This window comes from Molossus molossus, unplaced genomic scaffold (assembly GCF_014108415.1).
Source record: "Molossus molossus isolate mMolMol1 unplaced genomic scaffold, mMolMol1.p scaffold_m16_p_11, whole genome shotgun sequence".
Lineage (NCBI taxonomy): Eukaryota > Metazoa > Chordata > Mammalia > Chiroptera > Molossidae > Molossus > Molossus molossus.
Genome location: NW_023425346.1, coordinates 41,870,818 through 41,889,039, shown reverse-complemented (window position 1 = coordinate 41,889,039; position 18,222 = coordinate 41,870,818). Strand labels below are relative to the sequence as shown.

General features: G+C 42.8%; 1 protein-coding gene across 1 annotated transcript in view; it reads left to right on the top strand.

Moving 5' to 3' along the window:
* The window catches only part of PLA2R1 (phospholipase A2 receptor 1), a 113,511-nt gene that overhangs the window by 10,478 nt on the left and 84,811 nt on the right, over positions 1-18,222 (top strand). The window contains exons 2-3 of the mRNA XM_036254539.1: positions 7,399-7,779; positions 10,462-10,635. Coding sequence (XP_036110432.1) covers positions 7,399-7,779; positions 10,462-10,635 — 555 coding nt within the window. The remainder of the gene's footprint in view (positions 1-7,398; positions 7,780-10,461; positions 10,636-18,222) is intronic.

The window sequence follows — 18,222 nt, the reverse complement described above, 5'->3', positions numbered from 1 at the left end:
CCTTTGCTTGCCTAAAATCCACTATTAAAAAAGAGTATGTCTTGCCCTGGCCTGTTTGGCTCAGCGGTTGGAGCGTAGGCCTGCGGACCAGAGAGTTCCAGGTTCGGTTCTCGCTAGGAGCACATACCAAAAAAAAAAAGAGTATGTCTTTAGGAGTTGTTGTTTTGTTAGTTTCAAGTGTTTTTTGGTCAAACATACAGAAACCTCACCAAGGCTTAATACTTCAAACCATAGCTTGTTTACTTAACACTTCAAATTTTCAGCCAGTTCTAAGAGAAGAGCAGCTTAAAGCTGAAGGGGATACTAAATGGCAGGTGGAGGTGATCAGAAGGGATGCTGAGTTAATACCTTCTGTCTCCCTTGCTGGAGTCAGTAGTCCCCAGACTGTTCTCCAGTTCCACCATGGACTGTCTCATCTCACCTGGATGAGAACTCCTCTGGGGCAAGGACTTTCATCTATATTCTCAGCTCCTAAAACAATGTTGAACACATAGTAGGTGCTCAATAAATATATTTGTTGGATGGTTCACCACCCCAATTTGTCTTCCACACCACAGCCTCAGCCATGCCTTTTCTTGTTCTACCATCTCCCTTTCATCTGAAGAGTAACATACACATTTCTGGATAACATTCAAGTTATTTATAAAATTACTCCAAACCACTTCTTTTTAACTTCATATTCTACAACTACCAAAGCCTTGTATATAGTTAGGCTCTCGACACCCTGCAGCTGATTATTTTTATCACCTCTGAGCTTTGGTGGCATTTGTTCTGTCCCGAATGCCCCCTTATCTGACTCATCACCTCTCCATCCATAGACTTCTTCCACTATCCTGAACTCTCTCTCTCTGTCTCTCTGTAATGAGGACAGACATCCACGCTAGTCTAGTTCACCAGTATACTTCCATGTGTGACAAATATCAGGCTCCTAATGAATAATGTTTGTTGAATGAAAATGTGTGTGTATGAGAGAGAAAGAGAGAGAGAGAGAGAGAGAGAGAGAGAGAGAGAGAGAGATTTCCCCTGGCTTCTATCTCATTGTGTTTATACCTGTTATGTCTAAATATATGTTAGCACTGTTATAGTGCTTTCTGTACATTTCGTGAAATATCCCAGGGAAAGCATCACTTCCTTGAGGGCAAACACTATGACATATGCACACTTTTATCTGCAGGGTTCCTCAGTAAATGTTTGCTTGAAATTGCAATTTTCTAACTTAAAATTGCAATGGCCTACAGCAGTTCGTTGTCTTCCTTCTGGGTTATTAATGAATGTATGTAAATAAATCTAGATATACACCTATAAATCTTCAATGAGAATAGGGGTATCAAATTTCTAAGACAAAATGGATTTAGGAGAAAATGTAAAGGGATGATTCAATTAAATGAGCTTTACAGTCTCCTCCAGTTCTGAAGCTCATGGTTCTGCTTTTATGGGTCAAGTGAGTCTTCTCCGCATGGCCATATTTCTTCCCACACCGTTTGCTGTCTTCTCTGGCAACGGTCGAGTGTGTGCGTGCACGCACCCTCCACTCAAAAGAGTCTGAGGCGTCAGGTCCACCGCACACATGCCATCACTTGAAAATCCAGTCAAGTGTCTTATATTTTGTTCTATTTTCTTTTCCCTTTTTTTAATCACTTGTTTTTTAAGGTTTCTTTGAACTGCAATTATAATGTTTTCTTTGGAAAATATGGAACTCCTTCTCCTTTTCATTAACTAGGAGAATTCCCATGATTCCACAACAAATAGTTTTGTTTGTTGTTGTTTGCTTGTTTGTTTGTTTGTTTGTTTGTTTGTTTGTTTTTAAGAGGGTTTGCCTGAGCGGTAGACTATACATCTAGAATTACGTTTGGTAAAGGAAGAAGAGCTTGAAGTTTTTTAGTGTTTTTTATTTTTATTTATAAATTACAGTTTACTTATAATATTATTTTGTATTGGTTTCAGGTGTACAACATAGTAATTAGGCAATCATACACATAGATATAGTTTTAAGGGACAGACACTATGGCAAACAATTTCTCTATCTCTAGCACTCTACACAGTACCTGCCACAGAGCCAACACCCAGTAAAGGCTTGTTGGATGAACGAATGAATGAATGAATGAATGGTCTACATGCAGTCATGAAAGAACCACCCTAAACTTAAGTTCAACACTTGATCAAGGAAGCATTCTCTTCCCATTCCTTAGAAAAGTTCATGTTATCCTGTGGGGCCAGAAGGTGAATCTAAAATCATCTCTTCCTAAAAAAGATCTCAGAAGTAGAAAGCCGAACCACTGTCTTCCATGGATTTTATTTAGGAACAAAAGGAGGAAATTTAGTTGATAAGTTTCTTCTAGTAATTCAATCCTTTTTATCCCCCTAAACTTATCATTACGAAGGGAAATATAACAACATTTACTGCAAAGAGATTTAGTAATTCTGGCAGTACTTCATTAATCACTTAATCAGTGTTCAAGCAGAACTGATGTCTTTGACATAGGTAATCAATCTTGATTGCTCCCACATTTGCTCTTCATTTTTTTTTGAAATCTGGCTATAGACACTAAGGATAGTGGCTTATTTTCACGTTATGTTTTTGTTACAGACAACCCATATATGCAAATAATAATAATAATCAGAATATTGATACCTGTGGTGGGTCTCCTCAAAGTCCATTTGAAAACAATTGTTTTCTCTTCAGTGAATTTATGAAGAGTAATGCAGCTAGGACCAGATTCTATTATAGCTTCATGGGAAAGTAGGCTTGGGTCATTTTTTAGCTTAGCATGACATAGTATTCCTTTGGAGATGGCAGGTTTATTGTTACTGATAAGCCAGAGCTACTTGTTTTGATATATTCTGAAGAACTTTTCCAACGCTACATTCTGAAGGCAGCTGGGCATGAGAAGGTAATAGCAACCCCAAACTGAGCAGCATGGGATTAAATTTGTCAAATATCTTCTGCTTTGGAAAGGTATTTTTATGATCACTGGAATGACTACAGAAGTTCTGATTCTACCACTCCTTTCCACTTCATAATTTGGATGTCTAGAAACATTATTCACCCCAAATTTTAGGGATGTGTGATTTCCATGTCCACTTACTCACAGACCATCCATCCATACACTGCTTGTTGACATCGTATATTTCTCTTTCCCACAAAAGAGCTGCAATATAGACTTTGCAAACAGATAATGCAAAAGATTAACAGACAGAGATTTAATTCATTTTTGCACATATATTTGAACAAATAAACAAGACAGGAATCTTATTATCTAGTTGTTCAAAGAATATTGTTTCCTTGAAAGTCATATCATGGCATTTAAGGATTGTTTAAAATTAATAAGTCTGCACCCATGGTATGCTGCAGAGCTAAAGTAAAAATGACCTTTTGTTCTAATGATGGAAGAAGAGAAGTCTTTGGGGGGATGCTCAGATTAGCGCTCTACAGAGCAAGAATCAGGAAGCCAGAGGGATAATAACGACAACAACTCACATTTACTGAGGTCTTCCCATGCCAAGGTAGTGTGTGCTGTGCTTTGCATAGATTACTTAATAAAATACTTTTTCTTTTCTTTTTAATGAAATTCACTGGGGTGATATTGTTTAATAAAAATGATATAGGTTTCATGTGTGTAATTCTATGATACATTATATGCATATTGCATTGAGTGCCCACCATCCAAAGTCAAATCTTCCATCACAATATATTTGACCCTTTTACTGTTACTACTCCCCAAGCCCCCTTCCCTCTGGTAACCACTATACTGTTGTGTATTCCTATGAGTTTTTGTTTCTTTGTTTGTTTGTTTTTCTTTTATGTTCATTTGTTGCTTTCAGTTTTATATTCCACATAAGAGTGAAAGCATATGGTTCTTGACTTTTTCTGCCTAACTTACTTCACTTAGCATGATATTTGCAAGATCCATCCATGTTGTTGCAAATGGCTGCATTTAATCTTTTTTATGGCTGAGTAGCATTCCATTGTATATTTGTACCACATCTTCTTTATCCAATCCTCTATAGAAGGACACCGTGATTATTTCCATGTTTGGCCTCCATGAATAATGCTGCAATGAACATAGGGCTGCATGTATCTTTGCAAATAAGTGTTTGCAAATTTTTTAGATAGATGTTCCGAGAGGGGTTTCTGGGTCATATGGTAACTCTGTTCTTTTTTGTTTTTAATCCTCATTTAAGGATATGTTTATTGATTTTTAGAGAGGGAAGGATGGAAGAAGGGAGAGAGAGAGAAACAGTAATGTGAGAAACATTGACTGGTTCAGTCCCGTACATGCCCCTACTGGGCATCAACCCCAAAACCTTTTAGTTGTATGGGACAATGCTCCAGCCAACTGAGCCATCTGGCCAAGGTTGTAACTCTGTTCTTAATTTTTTGAGGAAATACCATACTGGTTTCCACAGTGGCTTTTATTCCCACCAGCAGTGAATGAGGCTTCCTTATTCTCCACAACCTCTCAAACACTTATTACTTGTCTTGTTGGTAATAGCCATTCTAACACGTGTGTATCTCACTGTAGCTTGGATTTGTATTTCCCTAATAGTTAATGAAGTTGAGCATTCTTTCATATATCTATTGGCCATTTGTATGTCTTTTTTTTTTTAATAATTTTTTTTCCTCACTCGAGGACATTTTTGCATTTATCTTCAGACAGAGTGGGAGGGAGGGAGGGGAAGGGAGGGAGAGGGACACATCGATGTGAGAGAGACACATTGACTACTTGCCACCCACACGACCCCAACCAGGGCCTGGGGACAAACTGCAACTGAGGGACGTGCCCTTAGTAGAACTGAACCTGGGTCTCTCTGGTCCATAGGCTGATGCTCTAACCCCTGAGCCAAACTGGCCAGGGCCATTTGTATGTCTTCTTTGGAGAAGTGTCTGTTCAGGCCCTCTGCCCATTCTTAAATTGAGTGAAACTGTTTGGTGTTGAGTTGTATGAATTCTTTATATATTTTGGATATTAATGCCTTGTCAGAGCTGTTGTTTGCAAATATGTTTTCCCATTCAGTTGGTTGCTTTTTTGTTCTGTTGGATATTTCTTTTGCTATGTAGAAGTTTTTCATTTTGATATAATTCCATCCATTTATTTTTGCCTTTACTTCCCTTGCCTTTGGGGTTAAATTTATAAAATCATCTCTAGGACCAAGGTCCATAGTTTAGTATCTATATTTTCTTCTGTGTAATTTATTGTCTCAGGTCTTCTATTCAGGCCTTTGATCTATTTTGAGTTAATGTTCATATATGGGGACAAACAGGAGTCTATTTTTATTCTTTTGCATGTAGCTTTTAATGGAATACTCTTGATATTCTTGTGAGCTCGGTCTCATATATATTTCCAGTTCACAGAGGTCAAGAAATTTGCCCCACATTACAAGGCTAGTGTGTGGCAGATGTGCTTGATTGCAGAGTTCTTAACCGCTAGTGAGGTGGGCTGGCTGCCTATCTTAGGTACATAAACAAGCCCAGAGGGCTGACGTCCAGCCAGCAAGTCGCAGAGCTGGGTATGTTGGAACATATATATTAGAAGCTAAACTACAGATTAATTATAGCTGAATAATTATTCCTTAGTAAAAAATGAATGGAACTCTGGTCTAGATAGAAAGTAATTAGTAGATTACAACAGAAATTAAGGTGAGCGTTCTATCCAGGCATGAAAAGGTGAAAAGGAGAGTTGCAGAGAAGGTTAATTATCGAAGCCACATCACATGGCAAGAGGTAGATTTGATCTTGAATGACTACTACTAATCACCATACAGACATGGGCTTCATTAGGAAAACAAATTTCCTGATCTAAATGAAATCTCCCCAAAACCATTCATTCTCTCCCCTGCACTGCGCTATACACTCTCTTCTTAATGTTGGTGATCAAAGCAGTTTTCTGACAACTAATTCAACTCTTCAAATATATGTTTATAAGTAAGGTTATCGATTATTAAATGAAGTATAACTCTCATTTATATATTGACCATCTTTTTTTTTTTTTTTGCCATGTGTTAAGTGATTTTGGTTATAGTAAATCAGCTTCTCTCAGCCTCAGTAACTTTGGAAAAGGCAAAATAATTTTTACCAAAAACCCCCACAATGATTCCTATGCTCTGATAGGTGAGGAGGCTCATTCTGCACTGTTCCAAATGGCTGGAAGGCTCTGTCTGTCCCCGTGATCCGCTGCAACATGACATGACTTGCCCAAAACTGCAGCTCTTTTAAGGGAACCTGATAATGTCCCCTCAGATATTTGAAGATTGGACAGAAAGTAAAGTATAAGAGGAGAACCTAGCTAATGGGAGAACCAAGGAGACATTCTGGGCTGAGTAACCTCAGCAACCAGGGCCCAAGCCCAGCAGCCAGCGTGTTTGCTCAGCATGCTCGGAACCGTCCGTGCTTAGACTGAAGGGTTAGACATGGTGTCCACCTTCAGGTGGACGAGTTCACAGTTGTTATATAATAGGTGTCTTCCGGGCCAGCAACTTGAGATGGAATCAGGGAGCAGGCAGGTAGCTAACATGTATGCCCTGGGTGAGTCCTGCCAGCTTTGCCCAGGGAACTCGCCCAAATCCCTCCTTCTGCTGCAGGGAGTTGGAAGCTCAAAGCTATCTCACGAAATCCTTCTTTCTCCACATCTCCGCGTGGCCTGTGTGCTTTTGGCTGCCATGAGGGCACCCTCGCACCTCGCGTGTATCTAGGTGTAGGGCCTCAGCTAGTGCCCTGGCATCTACCTGCTCCTGCCGTCCCACCCAAGCAGGCTGCTCCTGCAGAGAGGCCATCCCCCTAGCAAAGGCCCCTCTGTGCTGCTCCCGAAGGATCTAGCACAGAAAGCAAACACGGACAAGCGACTTTTTTCTCACCAGCATGGCACCTTGTATCAAGGCACAAAGCAGCACTTCAAGTCTGCCCTTTGAGTTTTCAGCAGAAAGTTAGTGGTAGAAATTTCTGTTTCTGTGGCTCTTGATTCAGCTGCCACGTTCCCAACATTCAGGCACTTGTCTGGAGAAACCAGAGTGACACCATCTCTCTGGACACCCCAAGTTCCTCCCCTCTAGCCCGGAGTGTTAGTCCCAGTGCCTGCTCTCTGTCCAGGGGTGGAGAGCGCCTTCTCTATCAGCAACACCCGCGAGTGGATTGGCAGGTAGCTTCGTTCCTGCAGGGCCACGGAGGTCTCAGGTCAGATGTCTCCCATTGGCTCCAACAAGCCCCTTTATGATTCTCAAGAAACTCCTCTGTCTTAAGCAAATAAACCTTCCTAGTGGACCCTGCCCATCCACTCCGGATCTGTTCAAAATGGTTGCCAACTGTGACTTTTTACAACTTACGCCTGCACGCTGGGCTCCTCACGACAGTGGATGACTTACCCGTGGAAGCCCAATACCATATCTTCTGTTTTGCTGTTTCAGATAAAGGAATATTCGTTATCCAAAGTGAGAGCCTCAGGAAATGCATTCAAGCAGGCAAATCTGTGCTGACCCTGGAGAACTGCAGACCACCGAACAAGTACATGATGTGGAAGTGGACCTCAAACCACCGCCTCTTTAACCTAGGGAGCAGCGGGTGCCTGGGCCTCGATGTATCTGATCCAGAGCAGCCATTAGGCATCTACGACTGTGACTCCACCCGCGTTTCCCTGAGGTGGCGCTGCAACAGGAAGGTGATCACCGGCCCGCTGCAGTACATGCTGCAGGTGAGGCACAACACGCTGGTGGCCTCCTGGAAATGCCTTCATAAGTGGGATTCCTACCCATCAGGTGGTGGAGGCATCTGTGAATATCTGCACAAAGGTAAAGTCCTCATGAAATGATATAGTAAGAAATGTTGCCATAAGTTAAGATGTGCCAAATATATTCTATGAAAGAGGTACACAGCACCCCACCTGGACCCTCAGGGGACTGCTGCTCGATACTTTTTAGTTGCTTACTCACTTAATGTAAAAGGACGACTGGCGTCTTGGAAGGGACTTACTTAAAGGAGCAGAATTTCTCGGAAGTTAACGGGATCAGAGGAGAAAACACCTTTGGGAATCAATGGTAAGAGGAGATAGTGCAGGAGGACAAGAGGAAAAGAAAAAATGAAGGTGGAAGGGACTGACCTTTGAAGTTAAAGACTCAGCAGGACGAATGTAAGAACCCGTCCTGCCATCATTTCTCTCATTCAGACACTCAGTCCTCGGATGGCGTGTCTGCAGGCAGCTCCATGCCTCCGGTGCCTTACTGGCATCCATGTGATGTCACAGTACAGGGCATTTAAAGACAGACTTGTCAGGAGTTATTTGGTGTGTGCCAGGGAATGGAAAAATATGGGGTTTTTTTGTTTGTTTGGGGAGTTGTTTTTTTTATTGCTTTTTTTGTTAATCCTCTCTCGAGGATATTTTTCCATGGATTTATAGATAGAGTGGAAGGGATGGAGGGAGAGAGAGAAACATCAATACGAGAGACACACATCAATTGGTTGCCTCCAGCGGGGCCCCAGCTGTGGTTGGGGAATCAAACCTGCAAGCCAGGTATGTGCCCTTGACCACCTGCAAGCCAGGTATGTGACCCTTCGGTCTGCGGGCCAATGCTCTATCCTCTGAGCCAAACTGGCCAGAATGGGGCTTTTTTGAAGAGGTCTTTTATTTTTCACAGTTCCGTAATATTTAGCACTTTTAAACAGAAGAAAAGAAAAGAAAGCAGCGTAGTTAAATTCTGACACCCCAAACCTATTTCCCGGGTTTGTCTGGTAGTGCTCTTCATTCTCTCCCCCATCCATTCACCTTCTATCACACGTTCATTGAGCGCTGACTGTTTCTCAGGCATTTGCTTTATAAAGGCCACCAAGACAGAGGTGGCCCCTGCCCTCATGGTGCTCAGTGGAATCATGCCTAAACAAGAACATAGCGCTCTGAGAATACTACGCCAGTCCCAGGAAGCAGAGCAAGGAACTCCTAAGAGCCAAGGCGAGACTTTCTCCTGTACCTACAAAAAATAAGCGAAGAGGTGAAGCTAAAAGCAAGCTATTTTCAGGACTCAACTACAATGAAGCAAATGCTGCAAACCAGCCCTTCGAATATTCTACAATTCCGAGCAAGAACGTGACATTTTGCTTTACATTAACATTTTAGCTATTCACCCACACTCATAATGCATGCAGGGGAAGAGCGAGTGGAAGGCAGGGACTGAAGCCAGAGGGTGTGTCCTGAAACCTAAACAGCCTTAACCTCTAGGGCTGGTGGCACTGGGTGGTGAGTCCAGTCCAGCCCCTGCCAGCTGTGGGGATGGGGTGGTATCTCCACAGACAGCCCTTTTTCTCCTGGACTGTTGACTTGAGGGGGCCCTGATCCTCCACCCCACACAAAGCCCCGGGTGAGTCATGAAAAGCTGTTGCTGCTTAAGGCCAAGGATGACGGGTTATTGAAATGATCTGAGAAAGCAGCCAGCAGGCCACCTTGGCACTGTCGTGTCTCTCCAGGACGACCATGGAGGCCTCCTAGCTAGTCATCCCTCTTTGCCCCCTCCCTCTGTGGGTTCTCTTTGCCACACTGCACCCCGGTGAGTCTTTAAAAATGGAAATCTAATCACGTGACTTTCTCATTCAAAACCCACTAATGACTTCCCACCGCGAGCAGAGCAAAGGGCAAAGCTGGTCATGTGGCGGAGCAGGCGGTGGGCTGATGCTCCGCCCTGCCCTGGCTCCACCTCCCATCGCTCTCTGCATTCACCCCGCACGCGTCCTGTTGCGAGCTCTGTGTATTTGCTGTTCCTTCTGCCAGACAACCCTCTTCCAAATACCGTTCCCGGCTTCACCCACTCTTATTCAGAGAGGCCTTCACTAACCACGATCCAAAATAGTGCCCCTTCACACACACACACACGCACACACAGTCACTCTGTCTTCCTACCCTATTTTGTTTTTCATCATAATGTACTTACCACTACCTGTAATTATATGTTTACTTGTGTGTTGTTGTCTTTTTCTCTCTCCCCACTAGAACAGAAGCTTCTTATGAAGGGAACTTGTGCCAGTTTGTTCGCTACGATATCCCCAGTGCTCAGCACATTAAATGCTTAATAAATATCTGTTGGGTGAATAAATTAATGAAGGTTTAGACACTGATCACTGACATGGGTGATAGTTTAAAGTAAAATCTCCATTACACTTTCCTTCTCCTCCTTTCACAGATGTGCATGCCACCTTAGCACTGCACCGGAGTGAATAAACACCGAGATACACATGGACACGCACCCTTTGTGAGCATGTCCTCTGAACCCAGACCTCAGCCTTGCACGTTCACAGTCACCCGACAGTGAGGTCCTGAGGGTTCTCTGTGGGAGAGCGAGAGCTTTGCCCACTGTAGGTGTTCATATTTTTAAAAAGATGAAAATATTAAACCAATACCAGGTGAAAAACATGCCTTTACTATATGACAGCTTCCAAAGATCGAGCTGGCACAGCACTTATTTGACTTGGTCCTTTTCTTCTCCTAGATGTGTACACACTCAAAGGGAATGCCCACGGGACACCGTGCATGTTTCCCTTCCAGTATAACCAGCAGTGGCATCATGAATGCACCCGGGAAGGGCGGAAAGACAACTTACTGTGGTGTGCCACCACCAGCCGGTACGAAAGAGACGAGAAGTGGGGATTTTGCCCAGATCCCAGTAAGAATGAATCTTCTCTTCCTGCTATGACATGAATGAGTCAAGGATGATTGGAAAGTTATCTGGATGTAATGAAAAGTGCTGGGATTGATATAGTGAAGTCTGAATAAGCACTCTGATTCCATTTACCCAGACTTGATTTTGTGTTTGTTTGTGCCTTGAAAGGACAATCCTGATGTATATTTCTTTTTTTCCTCGCATTCAAAAGATGTTAATTAGTCAGTCTTCATTAAGCTTAGTGTATAGGATGCTTTAACCGGAATCAAATTATAATACTCTGTGATCTCATTAATGTCAGCATCCAGCAAAATACTTAGAAACAAACCCAATTGCATGTAAAGCTCACCCTTACAATCCACTTTCTCTCACTAATTGCCTGGATTTTGCCAAGTCCAGATGCTTGTCATGTCATTTCAAGTCCAGGCATCAGATGGGCCCTTGACGATCTTTCTAAAATGGCATTTCCTCATTATTTCTCGGCAATGGATTCTCAATCTCGATTCCCTTTTCTTATTACTCGATTTCCAGGTGTAACTGCAAAATCTTTTCATCTTCTTTTCTTTTTTTTTTTTTTGTACATGCCACTAGCAGGAACCGAACCCGGGACTCTCTGGTCCGCAGGCCAACGCTCCAACCGCTGAGCCAAACCGGCCAGGGCAATCTTTTCATCTTCTTAACCTGACTTTCAGGGCCCAGTGACAGCTGCCAAGAGTCTAATGTTTTTTCAGTTAGTACTTGACTACTTTAGTTATATAAAATATTTACAGTGGTGCCTAAGTATTGGGAAATATTTATATATACCTTCTATTTTTGATATTCAGTTTCCTTCATCTCGATTCCTGCAAGTCAGAGAGTATAGCTATTACTTTCGCCTCATCTTCTATTCCTACTTTCCCCTCCACATGTATAATAAAATACAGCAAAATACATCTGAAACAAAAGCAAATCGAAGAGACTAACTCCAAATCATCTGACTGATAAGTTATCTGTAGAATTGTTTTCTAATCTAGGAGCCAGTATGGCTTAGTGAATAAGAAAGAGTATCGGCTTTGAAATCAGACAGGCTACTACTGGAGTCCTTCCTCGCGATGATAAGATCTTACGTCTCGGTTTCCTGCCATAAAATGGAGAGACTAGCAGTACTATTAGGGTTATTGAGAGGAACCAATAAGATGATGCATCTAAGGCACTTACCATAGTGCCCAGCACATGAGAAGTACATCATCATCATCATCATCATCATCATCATCATCATCATCAAACCTAACTTACTCTTTCAGCACACACTTCTGAATCAATGGCCCTCCCTCGTTATTGTCTGTCAATGGCACTAAGCTAGGTAGGCACAGTGGTGAAAGCCAAAAGTGTTAGAACTTAAGACCTTCCCTTCAAAGAACTTGGCACCTAGATGAAATACAGGACAGACAGACTTGCTCTGTGCCAGGAAACGCAGGCTGTATTTGATATGATGCTTTAGAACCACCTGGGGAAGAGTTAAAAATGCACATCCTAACCCCCTCCCAGAGACACAATGGAGTCAGTGTGTGGGACCCAGGCATCTGCATTTTTGACAAGTGCCCAGGGTGATCTTGTTGCAGATAATCCTTCATCAGACAATTAACACTGTGGAGGTAATTCTATGCAACATCCATCAATATACAGGGGTGGTATTAAGACATTAAACGACCAGTAGGGTGTGAGCTATTGACCAATCCAAGCAGTGATCTTAATTTGGGAGTTAGGTGTCCCAGACTCTTGCTGCTGGTATTAACCCATTAGCTGCCGGGTTATGAGGAGGGGAGGTGGAGGGGGAAGTACAAGGGAGGCTAGGGCAACAAAGGACACTGGAGGAGCTCAGGACAGTAGCTCACCAACCAGAATGAAAGTATTTTTTAGTGAAAATACTGTCAGATCCTCAGCCTTTTCTATCTGTATCTGAATGCATGTATGTAGGCATATGTGCATGTAATCTCTACACTCCTTGGATTCTTGCATTAGATGTTATATTATTTGCATCATCTTCTCTTTCTATTTCTACCTCTAATAAATGTCTTTATTAAAAGTAAATAAACCACCCAGCTGGTGTGGCTCAGTCGGTTGAGCATTGCTCCATGGACCAGAGGTCACCGGTTTGATTCCTGGTCAAGGCACATGCCCAGGTTGCAGGCTTCATTCCCGGTAGGGGATGTGCTTGGGCAGCTGAGTGATGTTTCCCTCTCATGGATGTTTCTACCTCTGTCTCCCTGACTTTGTCTCTCTCTCTAAAAAAAAATCAATACATATTTTTAAAAAGATGAAAATATTAAACCAATACCAACAAAATTAACTTGTATTTCACGTGACCCTAATACTAGGGACATTTTTTAAATATGTTTTTATTGATTTTTTTAGAGAGAGGAAGGGAGAGGGAGAGAGATAGAAACATCAATGTGAGAGGCTACATTTTTTTTTATCCTCACCCAAAGACATTTTTTCATTTATCTTGAGAAAGAGTGGGAGGGAGAGAGTTAGGAAGAGAGAGAGAGAAACATCCATGTGAGAGAGACACATCGAGTGGCTGCCACCCGCACAACCCCAACCAGGGCCGGGAACAAACTGCAACTGAAGTACGTGCCCTTAGCGGGAACCAAACCCGGGTCTCTTTGGTCTGCGGGCCAACGCTCTAACCACTGAGCAACCGGCCAGGGCCAGACCTTTCTTTTTTAACTATAATATTCTCCTTCAGGTTCTTCCAAGAACACCGTCACCATCCTTTATCACTTTAGCCCATTGTGGTTTCCCAGCTGGAAGCCCGCGTTTAGTGGTGCTCTGAGCTTCTCGCTCTCAAGACCATCCATCTATCCGTTCCCTCCTGCAGCTCAGAGGCTGCGCCTGCCTTGCAGCCTGCATGATGCAGCCGCCTGGGCTTTCCCACAGTCAGCAGAGAGCATGTCTGTCTGCACATGCGAGGTGACAGCGCCGGTCTTTGTTTTTCCCTTTCTTGTTCCTTTCGGTTCCTGTGCAGAGTCTAGTGTTCGACATAGTATTTCTGGCCAACATAACTCAAAATGATGTGTCAAAGGCTGAAATTGGAGGGAGCTGATAGCTTTTTCCATGGGGTCAACAACTGAGTAAGACAGAGAGGAGTGACTAGAATAAAGATGTGTACTCCTGTGTCTCATCTTTCTCACATGGATTTGTTTTTCAGGTATTGCAATGTAAAATGATGCTGCCTTTTTTTAAAAGCTGATTGTAAGTGAGCAAACTTTCAATTTAGCATAAATAAACTTATACACAAACACACTAGTAGTGACAGATGAGATGAAACATCTGTCACTACAGATCAGGATCAAGGATGGCATGTAGGGGTGGGCAAACATAGGTTTACAGTTGTGAGTACGAAAAACAGTTTATTCTTATATTATTCTTTATTAATTATTGTATTGTTTTCCATACAAACAACTATTTTTTTGCACACCCCTGTAAAGGAATCTCTCTGGCTTTCTTTTTTTTTTTTTTTTTTTATCCTCACCCGAGGACATTTTTTCATTTTTTGTTCAGGTAGAGTGGGAGAGAGAGAGAGGAACAGAGAGAGAGAGAAACATCGATGTGAAAGGGACACATCGAGTGGCTGCCACCCGCACGACCAACCAGGGCCAGGGACAAACTGCAACCGAGGTACGCGCCCTTAGTGGGAACCAAACCCGGGTCTCTCAGGACCGCAGGCCGACGCTCTAACCGCTGAGCCAAACCGGCCAGGGCTCTCTAGCTTTCTTTCAAGGCAATTTAGGGCCACGCTAGGTCTCTTTTGGTTGCATGTCATACACAGCTGGAGAGTCTCGCACAGTTAGTTTGAGATATTTTTACCTCTTGAATTACCTGACTGCCCTTCATACACTTGGATACTTACAAAGTCCAGTGTTGGGAGGGCAGCGTTACTCCATGAGGCCTACCAGGTGAAGCCTTTGTAATGCTTATGGTCAGGCTTAAAAAATTATATAGCCCTGGCCAGTGTGGCTCAGCTGGTTGGAGCATCATCCCATATGTCAAAAGGTGGCAGGTCTGATTCCCAGTCAGGGCACTTACCCTAGTCGTGACTTCAATCCCTGGTTGGTGTGTGCGGGAGGCAACTGATGGATATTTCTCTCTCCCATAGATGTCTCTCTCTCTCTCCCTTCCTCTCTCTCTAAAAAAAGAAATTACATATAGGTTTTAAACCACGAGTTGGACTCCTCACTGGTAAGGACAGACTTGAGGAATAAAGGAGAAAGTGGGGTGTTAATTAGGACCCCAGCTTTCTGCTATCCATAGATAAGTTCATTTCAGATACAGATTTGGAAGAGAAAACCAAGCATTTCGGTTGGGACATGTTATATGTGAATCAAGCATGTGCAAATGTGTACTTAGATGGAAAGTTTTTATGTACTTGAAAGTTAGAGGGAAAGAATTTATGAGAATGAGTTAAATAGTCTCTAGCACGTATAAAATAAAATGGAAGGGGACTCAGGGCCAAGTCTTAAGACCCCAATATTTAGTTTGAGTAGAACCAGCAAAAAAAGAAGGGGTGGGCATCGAGGTGGAAGGCTGGCCAGACATGTGAAGTCAGAAGAGAGTATGTTGGAAGGAGAGGAGGGTGCTCCACCTGCCAGATGCTGCTAAGGGGCTTGATCCGACAAGGTCTGAAACTGTTTGCTGGGTTTGGGAGTCACTGATGGCCTTGAGGAGATATCCTCTAGCTAAAAGAATGAGTGGATTAAAGACTCAATCAAAAAATAGAAAAGGAGGGAACGCTCCCCAATTTATTCTATGAGGCCACTGTTACCCTGATACCAAAACCAGATAAAGCTACAGACCAGGATTTCTTATGAATATAGATGCAAAAATCCTCAAAAAAATACTAACGAACTGAACCCAACAACATATAAAAGGAATTGTACACCATGACCAAGTGGATTTTATCCCAAGAATGCAAGATTGGTTTAAAATCTGAAATCACTTAACGGAATACCCGTATCAATAGGCTAAAGGACCAAAACCACATGATCATCTACCAATTCAGAAAACATTTGGCAAAATTTCACGCTCCTTCATGAAAAACAAATAACTCAAAGCAAAAACAAAAACAAAACTAGGAACCGAAGGGAATGGCCTCGACTGATCAAGAGACTCGATTAAAAACAAAAACAAACGAACAAAACCCCACAGCCAACATACTTAATGATAAAAGACTGAGCGCTTTCTCCCTAGGATCAGGAACAAGACAATGCACCTGAGATAATGGCAAAGCTGTGTCCTTAGGGAAGAAAAATAAGACACATTAATAGACAAGGAGGAATGACTGCTTCTCCGTCACAATCCATGATGACATCAGTGCTGACAGAAATATGCCTCAGTCCATTACAAGAGGTATATTTGGGGAGGGGGAGAATCACCTATTTATAACATCGTGCAAAAAAGGTGGGTAGTTTTTCACCAAATAATAGAAGATTCAAAGATATATACAACACAGTTGCTTCCCTCAAGGATTTCATAATTTAGTGACAGAAAGGATCATATAAACACAACCAAAGGTGCAAAGAAATATAACAACATTTGCCCAGCCGGTGTAGCTCAGTGGACTGAGCACTGTCCCATGGACTGAGAGGTCCCGCTTTGATTCCCGCTCAGGGCACATGCACAGGTTTCAGGCTCCATCCCCAGTAGGGGGGATGCAGGAGGCACCGATCAACGATCGACGTTTCTCTTTCATATCAATGTTTCTATCTCTCTCTCTAAAAAGTCAATAAGAAATATTTTTAAAAGGAAATATGACAACATTATTCTAGCCCTTATATTAGAAATTTTCAAGATAATTAAATGTATGTGAGATGCCAGCCTTTAATCTTGCATTTTCGGTGGCTTGGAAAGAAATTATATATGAAGAAGCAAAAGAACTAATAAGTAAATAAATCCAGGCCGAGATGGAAGCCTGTGGCAAGTGGATTCCCAGGGAGCAGTCTCTGAGGCAGAGGTTGAGCTCCAGGAGGTTTCTTGGGGGTGAAGGGGAGACACTCGCAGGATCAATACATGTGGAAAGGAAGGAAGACAGCAAAATTGGCAGGACTGGAATGCAAGCCTCACTGACCCCCTGAGGTGTCTCAAGCTGGATTTGTCCCTTGTTGGGGGAAAATGGGGGCCTTCTAGCTCTGTACTGATCAATCACGGTTTGCCGGCTGCCTTTGACAAAGGACATTGACATTGGGCAAAGAGACTCTTCAGTCAAGGCCATCCTTGAAGAAGGCTTAATGTTGAGAGGTATCTCCTGGCAGCTGGGACAATAAGGCCTTCAGTCCTGAAGAGAGGTCAAGACAGTACATGATAGCACCCTGGTCCAGGGTGGCATTTTCATTCCATTTGTTACTGTACCACCTTCCAGTAAGATCCCTGGAGTGGCTGGCCTGCAGCCAGCCTACCTAGAGAAGCAGAAAGGGGACTTGTGTCTGTCTGCACAGAAGTACAGATTCTCATATTTTAGTTAAACCTACATTTCAGTGACAAATGAACTTGTTAGGAGAGTATGGGCACCTTTTGCAAACACTTGACTGAAAGTTTCCTTTTGATTAACCTTGACAATTGCCACCGATTATCCAAAACCAAGGGAAATCGAAGAAAATTGGGCTATGTAATTTGCAATACAGACAGGATCACCAGCACGCCTCTCACTTAACTGTTTAAAGAATAGAATTAATCAGGTTACTGCAAAAGGCTGTGTCTACATAGCCCCATGCCCTATTGAAAGGACAAGATCAACTCTTGACAAAAATGGAAATGAGATCAATTGAAGTGTCCTCCAGACCTGGAGGCCCATAATTAGGACTTATTGTCAAATCTTCCCCCAGGGCAGGACATGACAGGCAGGCATTCCTACCTCAGTCCCATTCCCCGATCACCCCTTCTGACACCCTCTCCCTACAACTCCCCTCTCACATCTTATTAACCTTCTAGTGTGGAAGGCTACTCAGACCTGCCTTCCTGGGAAATGCTATGAATTTTTTCTTTTAAGCTGGTGTTTCCCAATGTTTGCTTCCTGGACCATCCTCCTGAAAATCAGGAATGTGTTGAATGCAAGTTCCCGAATTCCACTCCAGACCTCCTGATTCAGAATCTCCGAGACTGAAAACAAGGAATCTGCTATTATTTTACAAGCTGGCTAAATGATTGTTATGCACACTTTAATTGTAAACATCCCCTATTCCTTCCTCATGGCCTCAGCGTCACACAGGATGAACTCATGTCTAAAAATGCTGAGTGTGCTGTCCATCTCAGGGATGACCTCGCATTTTAACTGAAGACAATCTCTCAGGATTCAGTCTCAGTGGGGAAATTTCAGCCACCCAGGGCAAGCTGGTGCCTGAAAATGTCCTTCCTTTCTCTTCCTTTACTTCAGTTTTACTTGGTGATAACCTTGTTTTCTACCCCCCTACAATCACGCCTCTTTCGATAAATACATATATCAGTCAGGAAATTCTACAGACAACCTTGGATTTATATGTGGTTTAATAACTTTTGGTTAACTAATGCAGTTCTGGGGAAAGCATGTTACAAGCAGACATGAAAACAAACTTTGCA